Source organism: Natator depressus, chromosome 12, assembly GCF_965152275.1.
Source record: "Natator depressus isolate rNatDep1 chromosome 12, rNatDep2.hap1, whole genome shotgun sequence".
Taxonomy (NCBI): domain Eukaryota; kingdom Metazoa; phylum Chordata; order Testudines; family Cheloniidae; genus Natator; species Natator depressus.
Window position 1 is genome coordinate 43,477,067 of NC_134245.1, and position 23,748 is coordinate 43,500,814.

General features: G+C 44.8%; 1 protein-coding gene across 3 annotated transcripts; it reads left to right on the top strand.

Moving 5' to 3' along the window:
* The first annotated feature begins 21 nt into the window (after positions 1 to 21).
* On the top strand, positions 22 to 22,382 carry KARS1 (lysyl-tRNA synthetase 1). 3 transcript variants are annotated; one of them, XM_074969032.1, is made up of 15 exons: positions 62 to 144; positions 256 to 408; positions 6,287 to 6,437; positions 7,712 to 7,877; positions 8,320 to 8,413; positions 8,816 to 9,002; positions 9,157 to 9,282; positions 12,723 to 12,842; positions 13,551 to 13,713; positions 13,814 to 13,987; positions 16,106 to 16,191; positions 18,878 to 18,963; positions 19,293 to 19,419; positions 21,523 to 21,666; positions 22,140 to 22,382. In XM_074969032.1, exons 2-15 carry the CDS (start codon positions 287 to 289, stop codon positions 22,224 to 22,226), a joined length of 1,833 nt encoding a protein of 610 aa, XP_074825133.1. In that variant the 5' UTR covers positions 62 to 144; positions 256 to 286; the 3' UTR covers positions 22,227 to 22,382. The 3 variants fall into 3 exon arrangements, with proteins under 3 accessions (XP_074825134.1, XP_074825133.1, XP_074825132.1); XM_074969033.1 differs by lacking the exon at positions 256 to 408 and having other exon boundaries at positions 22 to 144; XM_074969031.1 differs by lacking the exon at positions 62 to 144 and having other exon boundaries at positions 162 to 408.
* Positions 22,383 to 23,748: the final 1,366 nt, after the last annotated feature.

The window sequence follows — 23,748 nt, forward strand, 5'->3', positions numbered from 1 at the left end:
CCAGACTGCTGCCCCGCCCCCTCCCAAATGGTCTCTGACCCGGAAGTGCTCCTTCTCTCTCGGCCCGGCTGGGAAAATGGCGGCGGCGACCGGTGCTGCTGCGGCTGGTGACACGGCGGAGGCTGAGGCCCCTCTTAGCAAAAAGTGAGAGTGCGGGGTCGGGGGCCGGTGCCCGGTGCCGGGACCCAGCGGGAGGACCCGGGCGGGGCCCCGGCAGGCGCTGCCCGTCGCTGCCCGGTGTCTGTTTCCTACCAGGTGACGGTCTCTGGAGTCGGGCGCTCGCGACATGCTGAGCCCCCCAGCTGCTCGGCTCCTTGGGGGCCGCTTTGGCTGGGTCTGGCGGGCTCGGCACCCCCGCGCCGCCTGCCCCGCGCTCCGAAGGCTCCAGGCACTTCATGACCAAAGAAGGTTGGTGATTTGTTGCTCTCATCTCGAGTGTCGCCACCTGCTTTCTCGTGAAGTCCCTGCCCGGGGTGCTACGGGTGGGGGCGAGTGTCTTGCGGAATCAGTGACCCTCCCTGAGGAATCCCCCCATCATGGAATTCCCTCCCCCCCTTTGCCTGGGGGCACTTGGGCATCCTAGAAATCTTTGTGCTTTGGCATTTGTCTGTGGAGGACGTGGTAGAGTGGAGGTCCTGCAATGTTTAAGGCCCAGATGCTCAAAAGTATTTAGGCTATTTCTGGTTTCAGAGTCGCAGCCGTGTTAGTCTGTATCCGCAAAAAGAAAAGGAGTACTTGTGGCACCTTAGAGACTAACCAATTTATTTGAGCATAAGCTTTCGTGAGCTGTAGCTTACTTCATCGGATGCAACCGATGTAGCTCACGAAAGCTTATGCTCAAATAATTTGGTTAGTTTCTAAGGTGCCACAAGTCCTCCTTTTTTTTAGGCTGTTTCTATCTTTCATTTCCTTCAGTGGAGGTTAGGAGCTAAATACTTTTCAGAATCTGGGCCTAAGTAGGTTACAGATATGCATGGTGATTGTTATAGACTGCGGAATCACCTGATCAACATCCTCTACAGCAAACAGGGAAAGATTAAGAATGAGCTCTCAAAAATGGATACTCTCATAAAAAACCAGCCTTCCACACAAACTTCCTTGTGGCTGGATTTTACTAAAACTAGACAAGCCATTTACAACGCACACTTTACTTCTCTACAAAAGAAAAAGGACACTAAACTTTCTAAACTACTACATGCTACAAGGGGCCACAGCAATGGTTCCCTCAACCCACCCAGCAATATTGTTAACTTATCCAACTATACTCTCAGCCCAGCAGAAGCAGCTGTCCTATCTCGGGGCCTCTCCTTCTGCCCCTCCCCCCCCACGAACATGATACAGTTCTGTGGTGACCTAGAATCCTATTTTCGACGTCTCCGACTCAAGGAATATTTCCAAAATACCTCTGAACAACATACTAATCCACAGAGGCCTCCCTACCAACATTACAAAAAGAAGGATTCTAGGTGGACTCCTCCTGAAGGTCGAAACAGCAGACTGGACTTCTACATAGAGTGCTTCCGCCGACGTGCACGGGCTGAAATTGTGGAAAAGCAGCATCACTTGCCCCACAACCTCAGCCGTGGAGAACACAATGCCATCCACAACCTCAGAAACAACTCTGACATCATAATCAAAAAGGCTGACAAAGGAGGTGCTGTTGTCATCATGAATAGGTCAGAATATGAACAAGAGGCTGCTCGGCAGCTCTCCAACACCACTTTCTACAAGCCATTTCCCTCTGATCCCACTGAGAGTTACCAAAAGCATCTACAGCATTTGCTCAAGAAACTTCCTGAAAAAGCACAAGATCAAATCTGCACAGACACACCCCTGGAACCCCGACCTGGGATATTCTATCTACTACCCAAGATCCATAAACCTGGAAATCCTGGGTGCCCCATCATCTCAGGCATTGGCACCCTGACAGCAGGATTGTCTGGCTATGTAGACTCACTCCTTAGGCCCTACGCTACCAGCACTCCCAGCTACCTTCGAGACACCACTGACTTCTTGAGGAAACTACAATCCATCGGTGATCTTCCTGATAACACCCTCTTGGCCACTATGGATGTAGAAGCCCTCTACACCAACATTCCACACAAAGATGGACTACAAGCCGCCAAGAACACTATCCCCGATAATGTCACGGCTAACCTGGTGGCTGAAATTTGTGACTTTGTCCTTATCCATAACTATTTTACATTTGGGGACAACGTATACCTTCAGATCAGCGGCACTGCTATGGGTACCAGCATGGCCCCACAGTATGCCAACATTTTTATGGCTGATTTAGAGCAACGCTTCCTCAGCTCTCGTCCCCTAACGCCCCTACTCTACTTGCGCTATATTGATGACATCTTCATCATCTGGACCCATGGAAAAGAAGCCCTTGAGGAATTTCACCATGATTTCAACAATTTCCATCCCACCATCAACCTCAGCCTGGTCCAGTCCACACAAGAGATCCACTTCCCGGACACTACAGTGCTAATAAACGATGGTCACATCAACACCACCCTATACCGGAAACCTACTGACCGCTATTCCTACCTACATGCATCCAGCTTTCACCCTGACCACCCCACACGATCCATCGTCTACAGCCAAGCTCTGCGATACAACCGCATTTGCTCCAACCCCTCAGACAGAGACAAACACCTACAAGATCTCTATCAAGCATTCTTACAACTACAATACCCACCTGCGGAAGTGAAGAAACAGATTGATAGAACCAGAAGAGTTCCCAGTAGTCACCTACTACAGGACAGGCCTAACAAAGAAAATAACAGAACGCCGCTAGCCGTCACCTTCAGCCCCCAACTAAAACCCCTCGAACGCATTATTAAGGATCTACAACCTATCCTGAAGGATGACCCAACACTCTCACAAATCTTGGGAGACAGGCCAGTCCTTGCCTACAGACAGCCCCCCAACCTAAAGCGAATACTCACCAACAACCACATACCACACAACAGAACCACTAACCCAGGAACCTATCCTTGCAACAAAGCCCGTTGCCAACTGTGCGCACATATCTATTCAGGGGACACCATCACAGGGCCTAACAACATCAGCCACACTATCAGAGGCTCGTTCACCTGCACATCCACCAATGTGATATATGCCATCATGTGCCAGCAATGCCCCTCTGCCATGTACATTGGTCAAACTGGACAGTCTCTACGTAAAAGAATAAATGGACACAAATCAGATGTCAAGAATTATAACATTCATAAACCAGTCGGAGAACACTTCAATCTCTCTGGTCACGCAATCACAGACATGAAGGTCGCTGTCTTACAGCAAAAACACTTCAAATCCAGACTCCAGCGAGAAACTGCTGAATTGGAATTCATTTGCAAATTGGATACTATTAATTTAAATTAATTAAACTATTAAATTAATACTTAATTTATAATAAATTATTTAATTATTTATTATTTATTTATTAAATAAATAATAATTAATAATTTAAATAGAGACTGGGAGTGGCTAAGTCATTATGCAAGGTAGCCTATTTCCCCTTGTTTTTTCCTACCCCCCCCCCCCCCCCGACGTTCTGGTTAAACTTGGATTTATGCTGGAAATGGGCCACCTTGATTATCATGCACATTGTAGGGAGAGTGGTCAGTTTGGACAAGCTATTACCAGCAGGAGAGTGAGTTTGTGTGTGTGGTTTTTGGAGGGGGGTGGGGGGGTGAGAAAACCTGGATTTGTGCTGGAAATGGCCCACCTTGATTATCATACACATTGTAAAGAGAGTGGTCACTTTGGGTGGGCTATTACCAGCAGGAGAGTGAGTTTGTGTGTGTGGGGGGGGGGGGGGGGCGGAGGGTGAGAAAACCTGGATTTGTGCTGGAAATGGCCCAACTTGATGATCACTTTAGATAAGCTATTACAGCAGGAGAGTGGGGTGGGAGGAGGTATTGTTTCATGGTCTCTGTGTGTATATAATGTCTTCTGCAGTTTCTACAGTATGCATCCGATGAAGTGAGCTGTAGCTCACGAAAGCTCATGCTCAAATAAATTGGTTAGTCTCTAAGGTGCCCCAAGTACTCCTTTTCTTTTTGCGAATACAGACTAACACGGCTGTTACTCTGAAACCTGTTATAGACTGAAGACTCCAAACTGGAGACTCTAAATCTGTCGTGCCCAGGGGGAAAGCACTCTAGTTACTTCAAACTGTACTGTAATTATCCTTGGTGCTTTGCTCACTGAAGACTTTTACCTTATTTTGATTGTTATGCAAAGTTTCTAGGGCAACAAAATGGCAGATGACATTTAATGTTGATAAATGCAAAGTAATGCTTTCAGGGTTCCCTCCCAACTCTGAACTCTAGGGTACAGATATGGGGACCTGCATGAAAGACCCCATAAGCTTATTTCTACCAACTTAGGTTAAAACTTCCTCAAGGCACAAATTTTTTGCCCTTGGAGGGTATGCTACCACCACCACGTGATTTAACAAAGAATCAGGGAAAGGACCACTTGGAGTTCCTATTCCCCCAAAATATTCTCCCAAGCCCTTACACCCCCTTTCCTGGGGAGGCTTGAGAATACTATCCTAACCAATTGGTTACAAAGTGATCACAGACCCAAACCCCTGGGTCTTAGGACAATAGAGAAATCAGTCAGGTTCTTAAAGGATTTTATTTTTTTTTAAAAAAAAAGGTAATAATCACGTCTGTAAAATCAGGATGGAAAATAACTTTACAGGGTAACAAAAGATTCAAAAACACAGCAGAACTTCCTCTTGGCTTAGTTTCAAAGTTACAAAAAACAGGAATAAACCTCCTTCCAGCAAAGGAAGAATTCACAAGCAGAACAAAAGATAATCTAACACGTCTTATCTGGCTTTTACTTACAATTTTTTGTAACATGAGAGACTTTTAGGATGGTTTATAGGAGGAGTTTTCTGACCTGATGCTTCTCTGCTTCCCAAGAGAACACACACAACAAAGCCTTCCCCCCCCCCAAGATTTGAAAGTATCTTCTTTCCCCATTGGTCCTTTTGGTCAGGTGCCAACCAGGTTATTTAAGCTTCTTAACCCCTTACAGGTAAGGAGGAATTCTAGGCTACCCTTAGCTGTATGGTTATGACAAACGCACATTGGAAAACATAATTCTAAGTATACATATACAATGATGGGGTCAAAATTAGCTGTTACCACTCAAGAAAGAGATCTTGGAGTCATTGTGGATAGTTCTCTGAAATCATCCATTCAAAGTGCAGCGGCAGTCAAAAAAGCTAACAGAATGTCGGGAATCATCAAGAAAGGGATCGATAATAAGACAGAAAATATCATATTGCCGCTATATAAATCCATGGTATGTCCACACCTTGAATACTGCGTCCAGATGTGGTCGCCCCATCTCAAAAAAGATATACTGGAATTGGAAAAGGTTCAGAAAAGGGCAACAAAAATTTATTAGGGGTATAGAACGGCTTCCGTATGAGGAGAGACTAATAAGACTGGGACTTTTCAGCTTGGAAAAGCGGCAACTAAGAGGGTGATATGATAGAGGTCTATAAAATCATGAGTGGTTTAGAGAAAGTAAATAAGGAAGTGTTGTTTACTCCTTATAATACAAGAACAAGGGGCCACCAAATGAAATTAATAGGTAGCAGGTTTAAAACTAACATAAGAAAGTATTTTTTCACGCAATGCACTGTCAGCCTCTGGAACTCCTTGCCAGAGGGTGTTGTGAAGGCCAATACTATAATGGGGTTCAAAAGGGAGCTAGATAGCCATTGATGGAACCATCTTCCATGAATCTATTAGCCAGGATGGGCAGGAATGGTGTCCTTAGCCTCTATTTGCCAGAAGCTGGGATTGGGTGACAGGAGATGGATCACTTGATGATAACCTGTCTGTTCATTCCCTTTGGGGCACCTGCCATTGGCCACTGTCGGTAGACAAGATACTGGGCTTGATAGGCCTTTGGTCTGACCCAGTGTGGCTGTTCTTATGTTCTAGGGCTGTAAAGGGTGAACAGTGAAGGATCAAGAAAAAAAACAAGTACATTTCCTCTATATGAGACAATGCCCAGCTAGTACTGTTTTATCTGGATACTGCTGACTGTAAGGTGAGGGATTGGAGCAGTCCAGAACAGAATTTGGGTACTTTTCACTTCCTATGAAGTGGAGCAAGGCAACATGTCCTCTTGGGGAGAGGAGAGAGAGTTAAGTATAGGATGACCCTTGGACAGAATCTCTCTGGCAAGTGTTTCTTTCTGTAAGTTTCAAAGTGGCTTCTGTATCTGGTTTCCTCTCTTTTTCCAGTGAGCTGAAGAGACGTTTGAAGGCTGAGAGAAAAGTAGCTGAGAAAGAGGCAAAGCAAAAAGAGCAAAGTGAGAAGCATCTGAGCAAATCTGCCTTGACCCTGGGATCTGAGAACTGCAACGGAGCTGATGAGGAAAGCCTGGACCCCAATGTGAGCAGTTTGGCCAATGCCTGTTATGCCCATGAGAATAAGTCTTACTGATTCCTGTTTGATTGCTAATCAGTACTGAGCTGGAAAGTTAGAATGGAAGTGAACTATGGCCCAAGCCAGCTCTGAACTGCACCTTTTCAGGAACATTAGCTGGGAGGCTATTTCAGACGGGTGTTTGGTTTGTGTGTTTGCTTGGCTACTCATTGAGGAAGGCAGTAACTGTCTGCAGCGGGAATTTTGCCTGTACTACCTTACTACTTAAAATATGAAAAAAAGTATGCACAATATAAAGACGATAAAAAATCCAGTTTATTAGTACAGCTCATTTCAGCTGAAAAGGATATCTGCTCCCTATGTTAGATATTGTGCTAGCTAGGAGCATATATGGTCTATCCTATAGAATGACTGAGATACGAGATTTATCCTGCAAAAGGAGTGTCATTAGCAGCATTTCACTAAGGTTATATTCCAACCTTCCAATAAAATCATGACTAGTGTGGCGAAAGTAAATAAGGAAGTGTTATTTACTCCTTCATGTAACACAAGAACTAGGGGTCACCAAATGAAATTAATAGGCAGCAGTTTTAAAACAAACAAAAGGAAGTATTTTTTCACACAACACACAGTCAACCTGTGGAACTCTTTGTCAGAGGATGTTGTGAAGGCCAAGACTATAACAGCGTTCAAAAAAGAACTAGATAAGTCCGTGGAGGGTAGGTCCATCAATGGCTATTAGCCCGGGTGGACAAGGGTGGTGTCTCTAGCCTCTATTTGCCAGAAACTGGGAATGGGTGACAGAGGATGGATCACGTGATGGTTGCCTGTTCTGTTATTTCCTCTGAAGCACCTGGCATTGGCCACTGTTGGAAGACAGGATACTGGGCTACATGGAGTTTTGCTCTGGCCCAGTGTGGCTGTTCTTAGCTGGACAGTGAGGCTGCAAGCATAGATTAATAATATTCCTCAAAAAAACTGCCTGAGGGAGAGGATATATCTAAGGTTTGAATGGTAATGGCTTAAAGCAATGACTCTTCTTCTTGTCTCATCACTGCATTCGTTTAGCCTCTTCTTAGTCCAACGTCTTAAGTGCCCTCTGCCTTTTTTTTTGTGCTTTCTGTCAGAGGAGCTGACTCTTCTGAGGTAGTCACTCAGGTGTTGTCTAACTTCTGTAGTCAAATAAATATTCCCAAGTCAAATCAATTATGCTTTAACTTGTGAACTGTACAGTCCCTTTGGTGTCTAACATAAATGTTCTTGTTTATGACTGATGACAGCAATATTACAAGATCCGCAGTCAGGCAATCCAGCAGCTGAAAGGCACCAATGAAGATCCTTACCCTCACAAGTTCCACGTAGATCTTTCCCTCACAGACTTCATAGAGAGGTACAGCCATCTGCAGGCAGGAGATCACCTGAGAGACATTACAGTGAGAGTGGCAGGTAAAGACTCACCTGAGACTTGGAGACAGTCTGCCACTTTGCGAAGACAAGCACTTACCATTCTTGGAGGGAGATAGATGGGAATGCCTCCACAGCTCTGTGGACCTTGCTTGGCAATTCCTCATAGTGCTAGAGCTGTAGCAAGGTTAGGCTAAGTTTGGGTTGGGACCTTTGGGATAGAAGGTAGAGCGTTAGAGTCCTTGACAAGCAAGGCAGCAGGTCTGATGAGAGGACTCCAAGGCCCTGTGTTCATAACTAGAGACTCGTTACTTTGCCATCCAATGATGGGATGGAGGTTGGTGATATGTTGCCTGGGCTGCAAGGTAGGAGCGATGCTGTGCCGGGGCTTGGGCATGGAGATGGATCTTTGTTTTGGGGAAATGGAAAGATTTCTGACTTTGACTTGCTGTAACCATTGGACCATCTAACTTTGGATTTCTAGGTCGAATCCATGCAAAACGTGCCTCTGGAGGGAAACTGATCTTCTATGATCTTCGTGGAGAGGGAGTCAAATTGCAAGTCATGGCAAACTCCAGGTAACTAGGGATCACTATAGCAACATTCTAAATCAAACTGTACTTTCTGGGAGGAGGAGATTAGAAGATGGACATCTTATTCTTCCCCATGCCTGTGAGCTTCAGCTCAGATTCCTAGTCTGTAGTCAGGTGGTGGAGAACACAATACAGTACGTCGAGGCTCCTATGCATGGAGACTCCATGCATCTGAAGAAGTGGGTTTTTTACCCACTAAAGCTTATGCCCAAATAAATCTGTTAGTCTTTAAGGTGCCACCGGACTCCTCATTGTTTTTGTGGATACAGACTAACATGGCTACCCCTTTGATACTTGAATATTAAGTGTTTTGGGTGGGAAGAGACTGAGCAAAGCTTGATCTATGGACAAAAAGTGCTTAAAAGATGCATGTTTTTCCACTTGCAGGAACTACAAATCAGAGGAAGAATATATCCACATTAACAACAAGCTGCGTCGGGGGGACATTATTGGGGTTCAGGGGAATCCTGGAAAGACAAAGAAAGGAGAGCTGAGCGTTATTCCCTGGGAAATCACTCTGCTCTCTCCATGCCTGCACATGTTGCCCCACCTTCACTTCGGGCTCAAAGACAAGGTAACAACCACTCCTGGTGTTGAAGCCAAACTGGCAGCTTTTTGTATGTGTGGTATCATTGGTATCAGTGCACCAAATGAAGATCAAATTTTATTTTTTTCTCTTTGGCAATAAGTATAATTTAGATTGTTCTGAAATTATCCACCCATTTCAGGAAACTAGATTTCGCCAGAGATACTTGGATTTAATTCTTAATGACTATGTGAGACAGAAGTTTATAATCCGTGCAAAGATCATCACATACCTCCGGAGCTTCCTGGATGAGTTGGGCTTTCTTGAGGTAAGGTTTGGTACTTTGTTTCTCTCTGTGTGTGCTGCTCTTTTTCACACGTCTTCAGCTCCGAGGAGAGACCAACCCCCACCTCACGTACAAAATGTGCATGGGACTGGGAAAAGTATATATATTGACTTTGGCTCAGTATACATGTTCTAACAATTTTGTGCCATCGAGCCACAAAGCACACTAAGTGCAATAAAGTTAATTATTGTTTATCTCTTTGTCTGCTCCCCTTCAAGTGACAGAGCAATTTCTGAGAGATACTCTTCTTTGACTGAGCAAACCCAAAGTTAGCAATTCAAGTTATTAATTATATTTGTTCCCCCATTGCTTTCTTCCATAATTGAAGTTGGGTAAATTGTCCCCTCATTCTCAAGGGTGTTAATTCCCCCCCCTCCCCCCTCCAAAAAAGGTAGAGTCAATCTAATTTACATAAAACATATGTAGTATTTATTGTAAGGTATAACAGAGAACAACATACCAGAACAAAAGACCTGTTTACTTCTAGATAATTCCTGTGTCCACTTCACACTCAAAGTATGACTCTCTTTGCTATCCACTACTTGGCAGATTTTAACCTCTTAGTCTACTGGATCCACAAAAGCTGCTAGTGGAGTTGTTTGTGTGAAATAACTAATTAATATTGAGAACCGTGATATATTCAACACAGTAGATTTGTGCTGTGTTAAGGTGCCATTACTTCTTGACTGTACGTTTCCTATTTTCCTGAAATTAATCACTTGTAAACTAGCATTTAAATAGCCATTTAGGCTTGGTGATCATGCTGGGAATTAACTACTGTGCAGGAGAAACAGCCAGTGTCTTTAATACAAAGTGACTTGGGAAAGCATTGCCACACAAACTCTACAAAAGTTACTCTTTCCGTTCAGATTCTAGATCCGTTCTGAATCTTCTTTCAACAGAGACTCCCATTTGGCTTCCATTTCCTATGTTGTGGACAGACCTTTTTTCTTCCATTGGAACCCTGAGCCTCATTCTGAATCAGCATGAGAAACTCCTCTTCCTTGTTTTTTCCTGTTTTAAATGGTTGCAGCTGGAATACAAAAGTGCTTGTTTTGTACAGTTCCTAAATGAGTAGCAGAGCTGGATTAATTCCTGCTAATGAAGCCCAAGCTCCGGACCCCTAGTGGTGGTATTCTACCTAATGCAGTGGGACAAGCAGCCTGCAACCCCTACTTTGAGCTGTAGCTCACGAAAGCTTATGCTCAAATAAATTTGTTAGTCTCTACGGTGCCACAAATACTCCTTTTCTTTCTACTTTACTTGTGTGGAGGCCAGAGCTGATCGGTCAGCACAACCCTGACAGTGGGTAGAACAAGGCAGATTCTTGTGGAGCCTAACCAAATTGTAAAATTGCCCACATCTTGGGGAGCCCTTTTAAAAGAGGGAGCGGGTATCATTGGTATTGCCACCTGCCCTCCCATTTGGGTGAACTGCCATGCCACATCACCTTCTTCCCATCATTGATGACTGTTTTCAGAAAATGTTTATTTTGTCTATATACCTGGCAGCAGCATCTTCTCCCTGGCATTTTACTCTTTATTTGGACCTAATGATGTATAGTACTCTTGAATAGACTAAGTTGTGAGGCATGTGGTTATAGTCCATTACCCATGCACCTTTAAACATCCAAAAAATGCAGCTTCCGTGAAAGTTAGGTTGGCATAGTCTCCGGGAGCGCTGCAGCCCAGAGAGAGAAAAATCACGTGTTGATTTTGCCTACCCGCATGCTCGTATCTACAAGAGACATTATTTGAAAATAATTGTATACTGTAGAACTCCTTTTGGGCTCCAGAACTCTGTATGGAGAGACAGACGGACCCCTTTCCCCCCCCCCCCCCCCCCCCCGCTAATTTTAAATTAACAAAGCTAGCCATATAATATCCTTATACTCCTGGAAACTTTTTCAGATGCAATATTTTATATCTTAATTTTAAATCATTAAAACCCCCATCTTTTACCAAAGCAATTACATTTAAAGGAGTGTAGTTTTTGCAAAGTGTTCAGGTAGTGAAAGGGATTCTGCTTCTTTCACTGTTTATCAGTTGGCTGCTGTCAGTTGCTGCCCAAGGAACTTGGTGTAAATGATGAAATGGAGCAGATGGGACACACTGAGAAGGATTGATAAACATTGTTTCCACATATATAGTTTCACTTCACTTCTTGTCAGTGTAGTTTTATAAGGTTTAGACTTCCTGAGAAGCCAGACTTTCTCTGCTGGAGGTTGGTGATATGATTGCAAATATCTTCAACAGCTTGGCCCAGTCCCTGTCCCTTCCCCTACTCCACAGCTCCTTAATTGTGCAGAATATGGTTGTTCCTGCTATGTTCTTGATAGAGAAGATGGCTTAAATAGGCTTACCTTGTTGATTACAGAGGAGGAAGAATTTTTGTTTCAGAATAATATCTTTGTTCATGATGGTGAATTAATACATAGAATGTAAAAATTTCACATCTGACCCAGGTGTTCTCTCTCTCTCTCTTTAACTGAAGTATTTATTGAACACTGTGAAGGTTCCTTCCCCACTCTGAACTCTAAGGTACAGATGTGGGGACCTGCATGAAAACCTCCTAAGCTTATTTTTACCAGCTTAGGTTAAAACTTCCCCAAGGTACAAACTATTTTACCTTTTGCCCTTGTACTTTATCGCTGCCACCACCAAACATCTAACAGATATATATAACCGGGAAAGAGCCCGTTTGGAAACGTCTTTCCCTCCAAAATCCTCCCAAACCCTACACCCCCTTTCCTGGGGAAGGTTTGATAAAAATCCTCACCAATTTGCATAGGTGAACACAGACCCAAACCCTTGGATCTTAAGAACAATGAAAAAGCAATCAGATTCTTTAAAAGAAGAATTTTAATAGAAGAAAAAGTAAAAGAATCACCTCTGTAAAATCAGGATGGTAAATACCTTACAGGGTAATTAGATTCAAAACATAGAGAATCCCTCTAGGCAAAACCTTAAGTTACAAAAAGACACAAAAACAGGAATCTACATTCCATTCAGCACAGCTTATTTTCTCAGCCATTTAAAGAAAACTGAATCTAACGCATATCTAGCTAGATTACTTACTAAGTTCTAAGACTCCATTCCTGTTCTGTTCCCATCACACAGACAGAGAGAGAGAGAGGCTTTGTTTGTTCCTCCCCCCGGCTTTTGAAAGTATCTTGTCTCCTCATTGGTCATTTTGGTCAGCTGCCAGTGAGGTTATCCTAGCTTCTTAACCCTTTACAGATGAAAGGGTTTTTCCTCTGGCCAGGGGGGATTTTAAAGGTGTTTACCCTTCCCTTTATGTTTATGACAAACACATATTATCAAAATAGTAGTAGCATGGGGAATGGAGGGAGGGTATGATTGAGTCAGGGGCATGAGAGTATCTGAGCTAAGGTTTAACACTTTTTTTTTTTTTTCCATCAGATTGAAACTCCCATGATGAATATTATTCCAGGTGGAGCTGTGGCTAAACCTTTCATTACCTATCACAATGAACTGGATATGAACTTGTACATGAGAATTGCTCCAGAACTCTATCACAAGGTGAGAGGTGATCCCCACATGGGTTAAGTGTCACACTTTTCTGACTCTTTATCTGCCTTCCCAAAATGTGAAGCATAAGATTGAAGTAAGGATTAGACCAGGGATCTCAAACTCGAATCACCGGGAGGGCCACATGAGGACTAGTACATTGGTCTGAGGGCCACATCACTGACACCCTCTGTCCCCACCCCCATTCCAACCCCTTCCTCAAAGTCCCCACCCCAACTCCGCCCCCTCCCTGCCCCTATTCCAACCCCTTCCCCAAATCCCCACCCCTGCCCTGCCTCTTCTCTGCCTCCTCCCCTGAGCATGCAGCTCCACGCTCCTTCCACCTCCCTCCTGGAAAGCACTAAGCGCCTGGAGGTAGGCAGAGGAGTGGGGATGCGGTGCGCTGGGCGGGAGGGGAGCTTGGCAGCCCGCAGATTAGACTAAAGGCCAGCAGATTAATTGGGTTGACAAAAGCAATTTCGCTTGGGTGGAGTATGGCTAAAGAGGTGAGCAGGAAAGAGACCCGTATTGATTGGAGAATAGTGGATGTCAGGATAATTGAATCAGAGTTCTTCATTAGGTTTGTCTAGTGCTGCTTTTACCTCTGTGTTTTGCTGATAATCTTGGGAATGTAGATTTGGTGCAATTTTATGCTAGTCAGAACTTTCTTGACTCCATTTCAGAAGGCTAATGTGACCAGCTGGATTTCTTTTTGTTTAGATGTTGGTGGTTGGAGGCATGGACAGGGTGTACGAAATTGGGCGCCAGTTCCGGAATGAAGGAATTGATTTGACTCATAATCCTGAATTCACAACCTGTGAGTTTTACATGGCTTATGCAGACTATCATGACCTGATGGAGATCACAGAAAAGTTGCTTTCAGGTGACCTAACCTAATATTAATTAAAGGAGAATAAGAATCTGTGTGAAGATAGCGTGTGATACAGCATGGCATTGATTTTAAGTGTAGTTTTATCTTGTAGGAATGGTGAAGCACATTACTGGAAGTTACAAGGTCACTTATCACCCAGATGGTCCTGAGGGCCATGCCTATGAGATAGATTTCACCCCACCCTTCCGGAAAATCAGCATGGTGCATGAACTGGAGAGAATCCTGGGAATGAAACTTCCAGCAACTGATCACTTTGAGACTGAAGGTCAGATGAGTCTCTGTGCTTTCACCTCCCCCTGGCTATTATGGGGCAAAGACCTCTAGCCCCCAGTCCATGTTGATCTATAAACTGCCTTCAATACTGTTTATTGCAAGGTGCTGTTCTGCTCAGATCTACATGTGAGCTGAGTAGATGGGGTTGCCCGACTGTGTGGTTTTGTTGGATTAACTACAAGATTTCAGAGTGTAGTCTTGATGCCCTGCAGGTTCTTGTAAGGGTCAGCATGGTTCTACTTTATTGCCTTTAAATCTTCATTGTGTATACATGACACTGTTGAGAGCGTTAATGAGGAGGCCTGTCTTGAAGTGTTTTCACTACATTGACACCCAGCATTGTATCTGTTTCGTCTGTCTCTTAGGAAGCAGAGAAGACCCTCTGTATCTGGTAGTGATCAGGGCATGGAGGGCAAATAGGTTGGGGTAGCAACTGGAAGATTATATGGGGCCCTTTGGTTGAAAATGCATCTGCCATTTGTCCCTTGAGTTGACAGTTGTGGAGAGCTGCTTTTAGGTGATTACACAGCAGCAATGATTTGGTTGGGTAGTTGTGATCTTTCCCTCAGATGTGAGCCTTGCTACCTCTAGACAAGGCTATAATGCACTATACCTCAGTCAACACCAGTGGTTTTCAAACTTTTTTTCTGGTGACTCAGTTGAAGAAAATTGTTGATGCCCACGACCTAACGGAGCTGGGGCAGAGGGTTGGGGTGAGGGCTGCAGGGTGGGGCTGGGAATGAGTGGTTCAGGGTGTGGGAGGGGGCTCTGGGCTGGGGCCAGCGAGGGGTTTGGGGTGCAGGAGGGGGCTCAGGGCTCTGGGCTGGCGATGAGGGGTTTGGTGTGCAGGAGGGTGCTCAGGGCTGGGGCACGGGCTTGGGGTGTGGGCTTACCTTGGGCAGCTTCTGGTCAATGGCGCAGTGGGGGTGCTAAGGCAGGCTTCCTGACTGTCCTGGCACCGTGGACCATGCTATGCCCTGGAAGCGGCCAGCAGCAAGTCCAGTCCCTAAGTATCTTCCTGCTCCCGTTGGCTGGGAACTTGCCAATGGGAGTGCAGAGCCAGTGCTCGGTGTGGGGGCAGCGCACGGAGCCCCGTGGCCTGCCCCGCCTAGGAGCCGGATCTGCTGCTGGCCGCTTCCAGGGTGCAGCGCCATATCAGAACAGGTAGGGACTAGCCTGCCTTAGCCGGGCAGCACCACCGACGGGACTTCTAATGGCCCAGTCGGCAGTGCTGACCAGAGCTGCCGTGACCCAGTGCCTTGTATTTCGTGACCCAGTACTGGGTCGCGACCTGAAGTTTGAAAACCACTGGTCTACACTTTAAATATATCTAAAAACTAAAGTTAGTGAACAATATGGTGGTTCTCTTAAGTGGAAAATCTCATCATGAGCATGTGACACTAGTGCACTAGGATCTGCATGGGTTTTCTGGTGGCTTTTTCAGCTGCTTGATTTAGTTTTGTTAGCCCTAAAATAGCTCTGGGACCTGCCTACTTGAGAGACTGCCCCTCTCTTTGTGATACCGATGCTACTGCAATCAGCAGAAGTGCTTAACATGGGAGCCCCTTGATTTATGAGAGTGAAGGCTGCTGGCAGATATGCTCTTTGTGGACCTGTCAACTTTGGAGCGTGCTCCCACTGCCTCATTGATCTGAAATGGTCCAAATCTGTTGACCATTAGGACGTTCTTCAAAACTCCTCAGTTTGAGCAGGTATTTGGGAGAAATGATAGATCAATCTATCTATATATAGATTTTTTTTTTTTTTTTTTTTTTTTTTTTTTTAAATAATGCTGAGACTGGCTGTTTGTCCATAGTGGTGCTCTCTGTGTGGGATAGTGTTTATAACTGTTGTCAGAGCATCTAGAGCTGGGATTAGGAATCTTATGTTTGAGTTTAAATTGGAAGCAATTAATACTGCTCTTCATGCTCTGTGGAAGGCTGAAACCATATTCCTGAGCTGGTATGTCCCAGAGTGTATTATAACAGAAAATATTGAAAGTCATTCCAGTCCTCCTCCATTGTGTCTGGATCATTCTGCGGGTCGGGAGGAGGGGGAGAAGAACTAACTATATGAATAGCTTCTCTAATATTTTGCATTATGAAAACAGAAACTCGCAAGTTCTTTGATGCTATTTGTGTGGAGAGAGGTGTTGAGTGTCCACCTCCCAGGACCACGGCCAGGCTTCTTGATAAGGTAAGTGGAGGTGGATTTTTCATAAACCTGAGATCTGGCCCTAGGAAGCAGTGGGGCCCATCTGAAGTTGCAGATTCTTTGCGGACTACTGGTTAGCTTGATGGAGCATTCAGTAAAAATGAATGGCAGAAAATTTAAAACTAATAAAAGAAAGTATGTCAACGCACAATCTGCAGTTAGCCTGCAGAACTCAGAGAAAGCTGTAAGTAAGCAGTTTTCTTTGCACCATTTAAGTCAATAAGAAATTTGCCACTGATTTTAAGAAGAGCGTAAGAATTGCCATACTGGGGCAGACAATGGTCCATCTAGCCCAGTATCTTGTCTCCGACAGTGGCCAGTACCGGAGCTTTGGGGGAGTGTACATAATAGGGCAGCTGGAGTGATCAACCTTTGTCTTCCCCTTCTGGCTTCTGGCAGTCAGACTATGAGTGTTGCTCTATTCATGGGGTTGCATCTCTGACCATCTTGGCTAATAGCCATTGATGGACCTTGTGACAGGTTCCCCGGGCTGCCACCTGATGTACCTGAGTACCACTGAGCCCACCTGTAACACCTTGGGCTCCCTTACACTGTCTTGCTCAGCTAGGCCCTCAAGCCTTTTCCAGTATGCGCGCGCGCGCGCACACACACACATATTTTGAACATTTTTGTATCCTCTGCAAACATTGCCACTTCATTGTTCACTCTTTTTTTCCAAATCATTAATGAATATTTTGAACAGCGCAGGTCCCATGCCAGATCCTTGGGAGACCCCGCTATTTACCTCTTTCCATTGTGAAAACTGGCCATTTATTCCTACCTTTTGGTTTCTATCTTTTAACCAGTTACTGATCTATGAGAGGACCTTCACTGTTGTTCTATGACTAGTTTCCTTAAGAGACTTTGGTGAGGGACCTTATCAAAGACTTTCTGAAAATCCAAGTACACTATATTAATTGGATCACCCTTGTCCACATGCTTGTTGATTCCCTCAAAGAATTCTAATAGATTGGTTAGGCATGATTTCCCTTTACAGAAGCTGTATTGAATCATGTTTATCTGTGTGTCTGATAATTTTGTTCTTTAGTATAATTTCTACCAGTTTGCCCAGTACTGGAGGTAGGCTTACTGGCTTGTGTTTGCCAGGATCACCTCTGGGGCCCTTTTTAAAAATCTGCATTATGTTAACTATTTATTTTCCAGTGATCTGGTACAGAGGCTTGTTTCAGTGGTAGATTACATATGGAGAGTAGGATCCGGCCCTCTGAAAGGACCTCAGTTCAGATTCCATAGAGGTTCCAGGTGAAGAAAGAAAATGGCTTGCAATCTTGCTTGTCTTTACCAGTCCAGAGGTCAGAGGTGCTGGCTTTGTGGAGATGTCGTGGGGAGGGACTGCAGCATCTATAGAATGATCGTGTAGCAGAGACGTACATGAGACTTTCAGTGAATCATGATGTTTGGCTACATCTAGGAAAACACACTGGAATTTAATTCAGCCCTTTTTCTGTTGCCAGAGAGAATTCAGTAATACCCCAGAGATGTCGTTCTGTGTCTGTTTTATAACAGAACACGTTGTACTGGTGGCAGAGTGATGCAGGTCTATAGAGGATTCTGGATTGATACCTGGCCTCTTAGTTCCGGGGCTAGTAGGATAAAAGAGAGCTATTTTAGTACAGTGGATGGTCCCAGGTAGGAAGAAATATAACAGGGACTTCCAAACCGTGGCTTGTGAGCCACATGCAGCTCTTTTACAGTTAAAGTGTGGCTCACCCCAGGCCCCCTCCCATTCTCCACCTACTAGACTGTAGGGGAGGGGGGACTTGGAGCTTCTTCCCTGCGGGGAGAGGCGTCTTGGGGCTTCAGACCCACAGGGTACGTGCACTGGCTGGGGCTTTAGCAGGAGCAGGGATGAAGCTGCGGCAAGTGCCTCCTGCGGGGCTGAAGTCCCAACATCCTACCCCCCGCAGGACTGAAGCCCCGAGCCCTGCCAGGAGCGGCCTGGCTCCCAAAGTTCTGAAGATTGTCATATGTGGCTTGGAGAATCAGTAAGTTTGGCCACCCCTGCCTTATAACTTTGCAGGGACACTTCCAGTTAATTAGAAGCAGTGTAGACCAACTCTGAAAGCTATTCCAATTGTCATCCAAGTGTAATGGCCTTGAGAAATAAGGGATCAACAGTGTTTTGTGGAGGACCCCTCCCTCCACACATTCTGCATGAGTGGAGAGAAGAGTGTAATTAGATTCACATGTCCCTCCAAAATGTATGGTACAGCACAGGGCCAGTATGAGTATTATTCATTTGTTTTCCTCTTTTCTGCCCCTTCTCACCCCAACTATTGCCTGAATGTGTTTTTTTTTCTGGCTGCTTTGTCTAGTGGCTTGTGCCACAGATGTCAAAACTAGAATTAAACTCCCAATACCACCCTGAGACACTGTAGGTAACAGTGGTAGGCTTATGTTCTGACACTGGAGTTCTTGTTAAACTTGATGAACTTTAGACAGTCTTGTGTTTTATACAGTCCTGGGCTAGATCAGATTTTAATCTCTCCAAGCAGGATGCTTGGCCTCTCTTGCAGGCACCCATCGCTGTTAATGAAGACATTACTCTAAGTAGGCTTTTGAAGTAGTGAGTCATCTCAGTCTTATGGCACCTCCTTCATTATGAGATGTTCTAACTTGAAAATTCTGTCCTGCTCCTGTTTTTCAGCTTGTTGGTGAGTTTCTGGAAGTCACCTGTATCCATCCCACATTCATATGTGATCATCCGCAGATCATGAGCCCTTTGGCCAAATGGTAAGAGTATGAGATTTTATATAAAGTCATGAAATAATGACCACCTTTTTTATCTCCATGAGAAAAATTATGTCTGTGAAAAGGAAAGATTTGATGCCATGTGACAGTTTGGGAAGTCTGACACTTGCCCAGGTCTTGGTTCCTGAGCCAGGGAATCCCATTTCATAGGGCATAAAATCCAGGGGGAAAATGTCTATACTGAGTGGCCTAGAGTTTTAGAGTGGTGGCCGTCAGAGTGGGCATCTCTTCTGAAACAGTGATCTTGTTGTTTTTCCTGAGGAAGCTGTGTTAGTTTCTGAGCTGCCTGCTGACTTATCTCCTCTTCACAGGCATCGCTCTCAGCAGGGACTGACAGAACGCTTTGAACTCTTTGTGATGAAGAAGGAAATATGCAATGCATACACAGAGCTCAACGACCCCTTCCAGCAGCGGCAGTTTTTTGAAGATCAAGCGAAGGTAGGGAATTGTAGAGATTAGAGACCGAAAACACTTTATGGTTGGGGTGAATGCCAGAATGTGTGTTTCCAGTTTACACAGACTCCTATCTCCTCTTTCTGTGCTCCCTACTGGCTGTTCTAAACATTCACAACTAACACCACAGGAATCTTACTGGCATTGAATCTCAATCAAATGGGTCTAACATAAGCTTTTGCAAGAAATATCTCCTACATCGAGTCCAGTCCTATCAGCTCTGCTTGCCATCAAAGGGGGAATTGTTAGAGGACAAATGAATGATGCAGCAGGCACAGAGGGAAGAGTTTGGAACAAAACACATGGTAAAGATGGAAAAAAATGGAAAACCAAAAGAGCTAGTGTTAACTTTTTTCAAGAAGAACAAAATACTTATTGCATTAGAGAATTGATTCCTAAACACTTTCTTAATATATCTTCGATGTAAGCAACTGCTGTAGACTGCCATCAGGGTGATATTGATTAGGAGAGGAGATAGACAAGATTACCTATTGAAATGGAATACTAAAAGTTTTAAAGATACCTGTTATAATCCCTTCTTCTGGTGCTAGTGGAGTGCTCTGTCTCCAGTATCCCAAGGTACATTTCTTCACATATGCCAAAAGGAATCCTTGCAGCTTGAGTGTCAGAGACACTGTTTCACAAGACAACATTTAACTTGGCTAGAATTAGATGTTGCTGTCAGCACCCATGCCATTTTCTAAGGCTATATCTACCCTACTGCAGTAAGTTGACCTACACTATGCAACTCCAGCTATGTGAATAACGTAGCTGGAGTTGACGTACCTTAGGTCGAGTTACCACAGGGTCTGCACTGAGGGAGGTTGACGGGAGAAACTCTCCCATCAACTTACCTTAATTTTCTCGTCAGGGGTTGTCGGGTTCCCTCCCCACTCTGAACTCTGGGGTATAAATGTGGGGACCTGCATGAAAGACCCCCTAAGCTTATTTTTACCAGCTTTGGGTTAAAATTTCCCCAAGGCACAAATCCCTTGTCCTTGGACGGATGGTATGCTGCCACCACCAAGTGATTTAGACAAAGATTCGGGGAAAGGACCATTTGGAGTGCTTATTCCCCCAAAATATCCCCCCAAGACCCTATACCCCCTTGAGAATAATATCCTCACCAATTGGTACAGGTGAGCACAGATCAAAGCCTTGGGTCTTTAGGACACTGAAAATCAATCAGGTTCTTAAAAGAAGAATTTTATTAAAAAAAGTAAAATAATCACCTCTGTAAAATCAAGATGGAAGGCAGTTTTACAGGGAAAACTAAAAAGATTTAAGACAGAGAATTCCCTTCTAGGCTTAGTTTCAAAGTTACAAAAACAGGAATAAACCTTCCTCCAGCATGGGGAAAATTCACAAGCTAAAACAAAAGATAATCTGATGCCTTTTCTGGCTTTACTTACTGTTTTAGTAATTTTGGATGCTTTTTCAGGCAGGTTCTTAAGAGATGTTTTTTTCTGCCCCAGGTGTCTGTCTGTGTGTGTCTCTCTCTCTCTCCTTGAGAGAACACACAAACAAAGAGCACAAACAAAGCCCCCTCCTCTCCCCCCCCCCCCCCCATTTGAAAGTATCTTCCTTCCCCATTGGTCTTTGTGGTCAGGTACCAACTAGGTTATTTGATTTTCTTAACCCCTTACAGGTAACCTCTGGCCAGGAGGAATTTTATATTACTGCATACATAAAGGTTGTTACCCTTCCCTTTGTATTTATGACAGGGGTAGAGTATAGGGGTCTACTGGAGAGCGATCTGTTGTTCATTTGGCAGGTTTTCACTAGACCCACTAAATGGACCGCCGGTGGATTGATCTCAGAGTGTCAGTCCCAGCTGTAGTGTAGATATAGCCTATGATGTGGACTTCAGAATACTTCTCCAGATACTAACACCCCGGGATGAGGGGTAAGATCACCTTCCTGTTCATTTCTTCAGCTGATTTTACAAATATGCAGACCCTACTGGAACATAGCCCCCTAGGTTCCAGGAGTGTAGTAGCACCCCTTTGTGGTGACATAAAAATTAGCAGTAGTGTTGACATTTCCTGCACTATGGGCGATGGGAACTTCTTCTCACTGTTCATTTAGGCAAAAGCAGCAGGTGATGATGAAGCCATGTTCATCGATGACAACTTCTGCACTGCACTGGAATATGGACTTCCACCGACAGCTGGATGGGGCATGGGCATCGATCGGCTCACCATGTTCCTTACAGACTCCAATAATATTAAGGTAATGGACCACCTGGAGGAAATAGGGAGTAAGAAATCCTGCAAAGTACTCTCCAGTTGTAAAAACAAAAGGCTACTTATGTTATGAGAGTTTGATTGAAACACCTGTCTACTTCCACATCCCATCCTAAAGGCCAGGAAATTCAGGGTTATAGCTGAAATCCAAACTCCATAGGCACTGTTGTGGGGATTAAATGGTGCAATGGTAAAAATTAAAATTGCCTTTTTTCTGAATTAGCCATTTGTGGGGTTTTCTCTCCGACACCTGCAGTTTCATGGTGTCTATTATGGGACCTGGGGAAATCCAACTTGAGCATTGAGGAAGTAAATAGGGTTTGTAATTAAGTATGCACAAATCCAAGTACTTATAATTTGCTGGTTTTAGGGGCTCTTATTTTTATGCAAAAGGAATGTGAATGGGAGGTGAGGAATAGGGAGAGGGGGGAAGCTGATGGTGTTTGGTTCCCTCCACAGGAAGTGTTGCTGTTTCCTGCTATGAAACCTGAAGACAATAAGAAAGAGGTCGAGTCCAGTCCCTCTGCTGAAGGCACCTCAGTGTGAGGGGCTGCTGATCCTTGCCTGTGTCCAGTTGGGAGGCAGATGTTTGCTTTGTCTTCAGTAATGAAGGGTTGTGGACAAAGGTTGCTCCTGCCCTGAGGAGACGAGTGAAAGCTGCTGCGTCACGGTTTCTGTAAATGAATAAAAGACAATGCTATCCTGCCTCCTCTTGCTTGGTGTTTGTGTGCAAGGTGGTAGGGTGGCAGCGTACAGGGCCGGATTAACCTTTTGTGGCCCTGGTGCCAAACATATCTGTGGGCCCATTCTGAGGTGGGCCTATTGGCAGTGCCATTGGAACCCTAGTAAATCTGGTACTGAATCTGAGACATTTTTCATTTTGATCACACACCTCTGCAAGACTATATGTATTGCCATACACAGCTTCCTCGGCCCCCAGTTTTTCTCACTGAGCTGTACCCATGTGGGTTTACCAGTGTCCACTATGAAAGTTCTGTTCATTGTGATCAGAGGAAACTCTCCACAGATTTAGCTCCTTCCTCATTCAGAAGTTTTGTAGTCATGTCTCTCATACCATCCTGTTTCACCAGTCACTATATGTGGTCCTGGCCTCAGCTCAACCAAGTTCCACAGCCAGCAGATATCCAATCAGTTCTGACAATCCCCTCCCCTGGCGCCCATCCTGCCACTTGCAAACACCATTTTCCCCAACCCTAGCTCAGTGAGCACTTAGCCCCTGGGACCCTGAAATCACCAGCCTTTTTCCCTCTGCTCCTATCTACATGCTATTCCACTACCTGGTCACTAACACCTTTCCTCATGTAAAAAGAAAAGGAGTACTTGTGGCACCTTAGAGACTAACCAATTTATTTGAGCATGAGCTTTCGTGAGCTACAGCTCACTTCATCGGATGCATACTGTGGAAATTGCAGAAGACATTATATACACAGACACCATGAAACAATACCTCCTCCCACCCCATTCTCCTGCTGGTAATAGCTTATCTAAAGTGATCATCAAGTTGGGCCATTTCCAGCACAAATCCAGGTTTTCTCACCCTCCGCCCCCCCCACAGACAAACTCACTCTCTTGCTGGTAATAGCCCATCCAAAGTGACCACTCTCTTCACAATGTGTATGATAATCAAGGTGGGCCATTTCCTGCAGAAATCCAGGTTCTCTCACCCCCCTCCAAAAACCACACACACAAACTCACTCTCCTGCTGGTAATAGCCTATCCAAAGTGACCACTCTCCTTGGATAGGCTATTACCAGCAGGAGAGTGAGTTTGTGTGTGTGGTTTTTGGAGGGGGGTGAGGGGGTGAGAGAACCTGGATTTCTGCAGGAAATGGCCCACCTTGATTATCATACACATTGTGAAGAGAGTGGTCACTTTGGATGGGCTATTACCAGCAAGAGAGTGAGTTTGTCTGTGGGGGGGGCGGAGGGTGAGAAAACCTGGATTTGTGCTGGAAATGGCCCAACTTGATGATCACTTTAGATAAGCTATTACCAGCAGGAGAATGGGGTGGGAGGAGGTATTGTTTCATGGTCTCTGTGTGTATATA

What these genes read in the sequence shown, in the direction of transcription:
- KARS1 (XM_074969032.1), top strand. Translation starts at nt 287, where the DNA reads ATGCTGAGCCCCCCAGCTGCTCGGCTCCTTGGGGGCCGCTTTGGCTGG. An exon ending in GCACTTCATGACCAAAGAAG is followed by an intron (nt 409 to 6,286) that starts GTTGGTGATTTG and finishes CTCTTTTTCCAG; the next exon opens with TGAGCTGAAGAGACGTTTGA. An exon ending in CATTACAGTGAGAGTGGCAG is followed by an intron (nt 7,878 to 8,319) that starts GTAAAGACTCAC and finishes TTGGATTTCTAG; the next exon opens with GTCGAATCCATGCAAAACGT.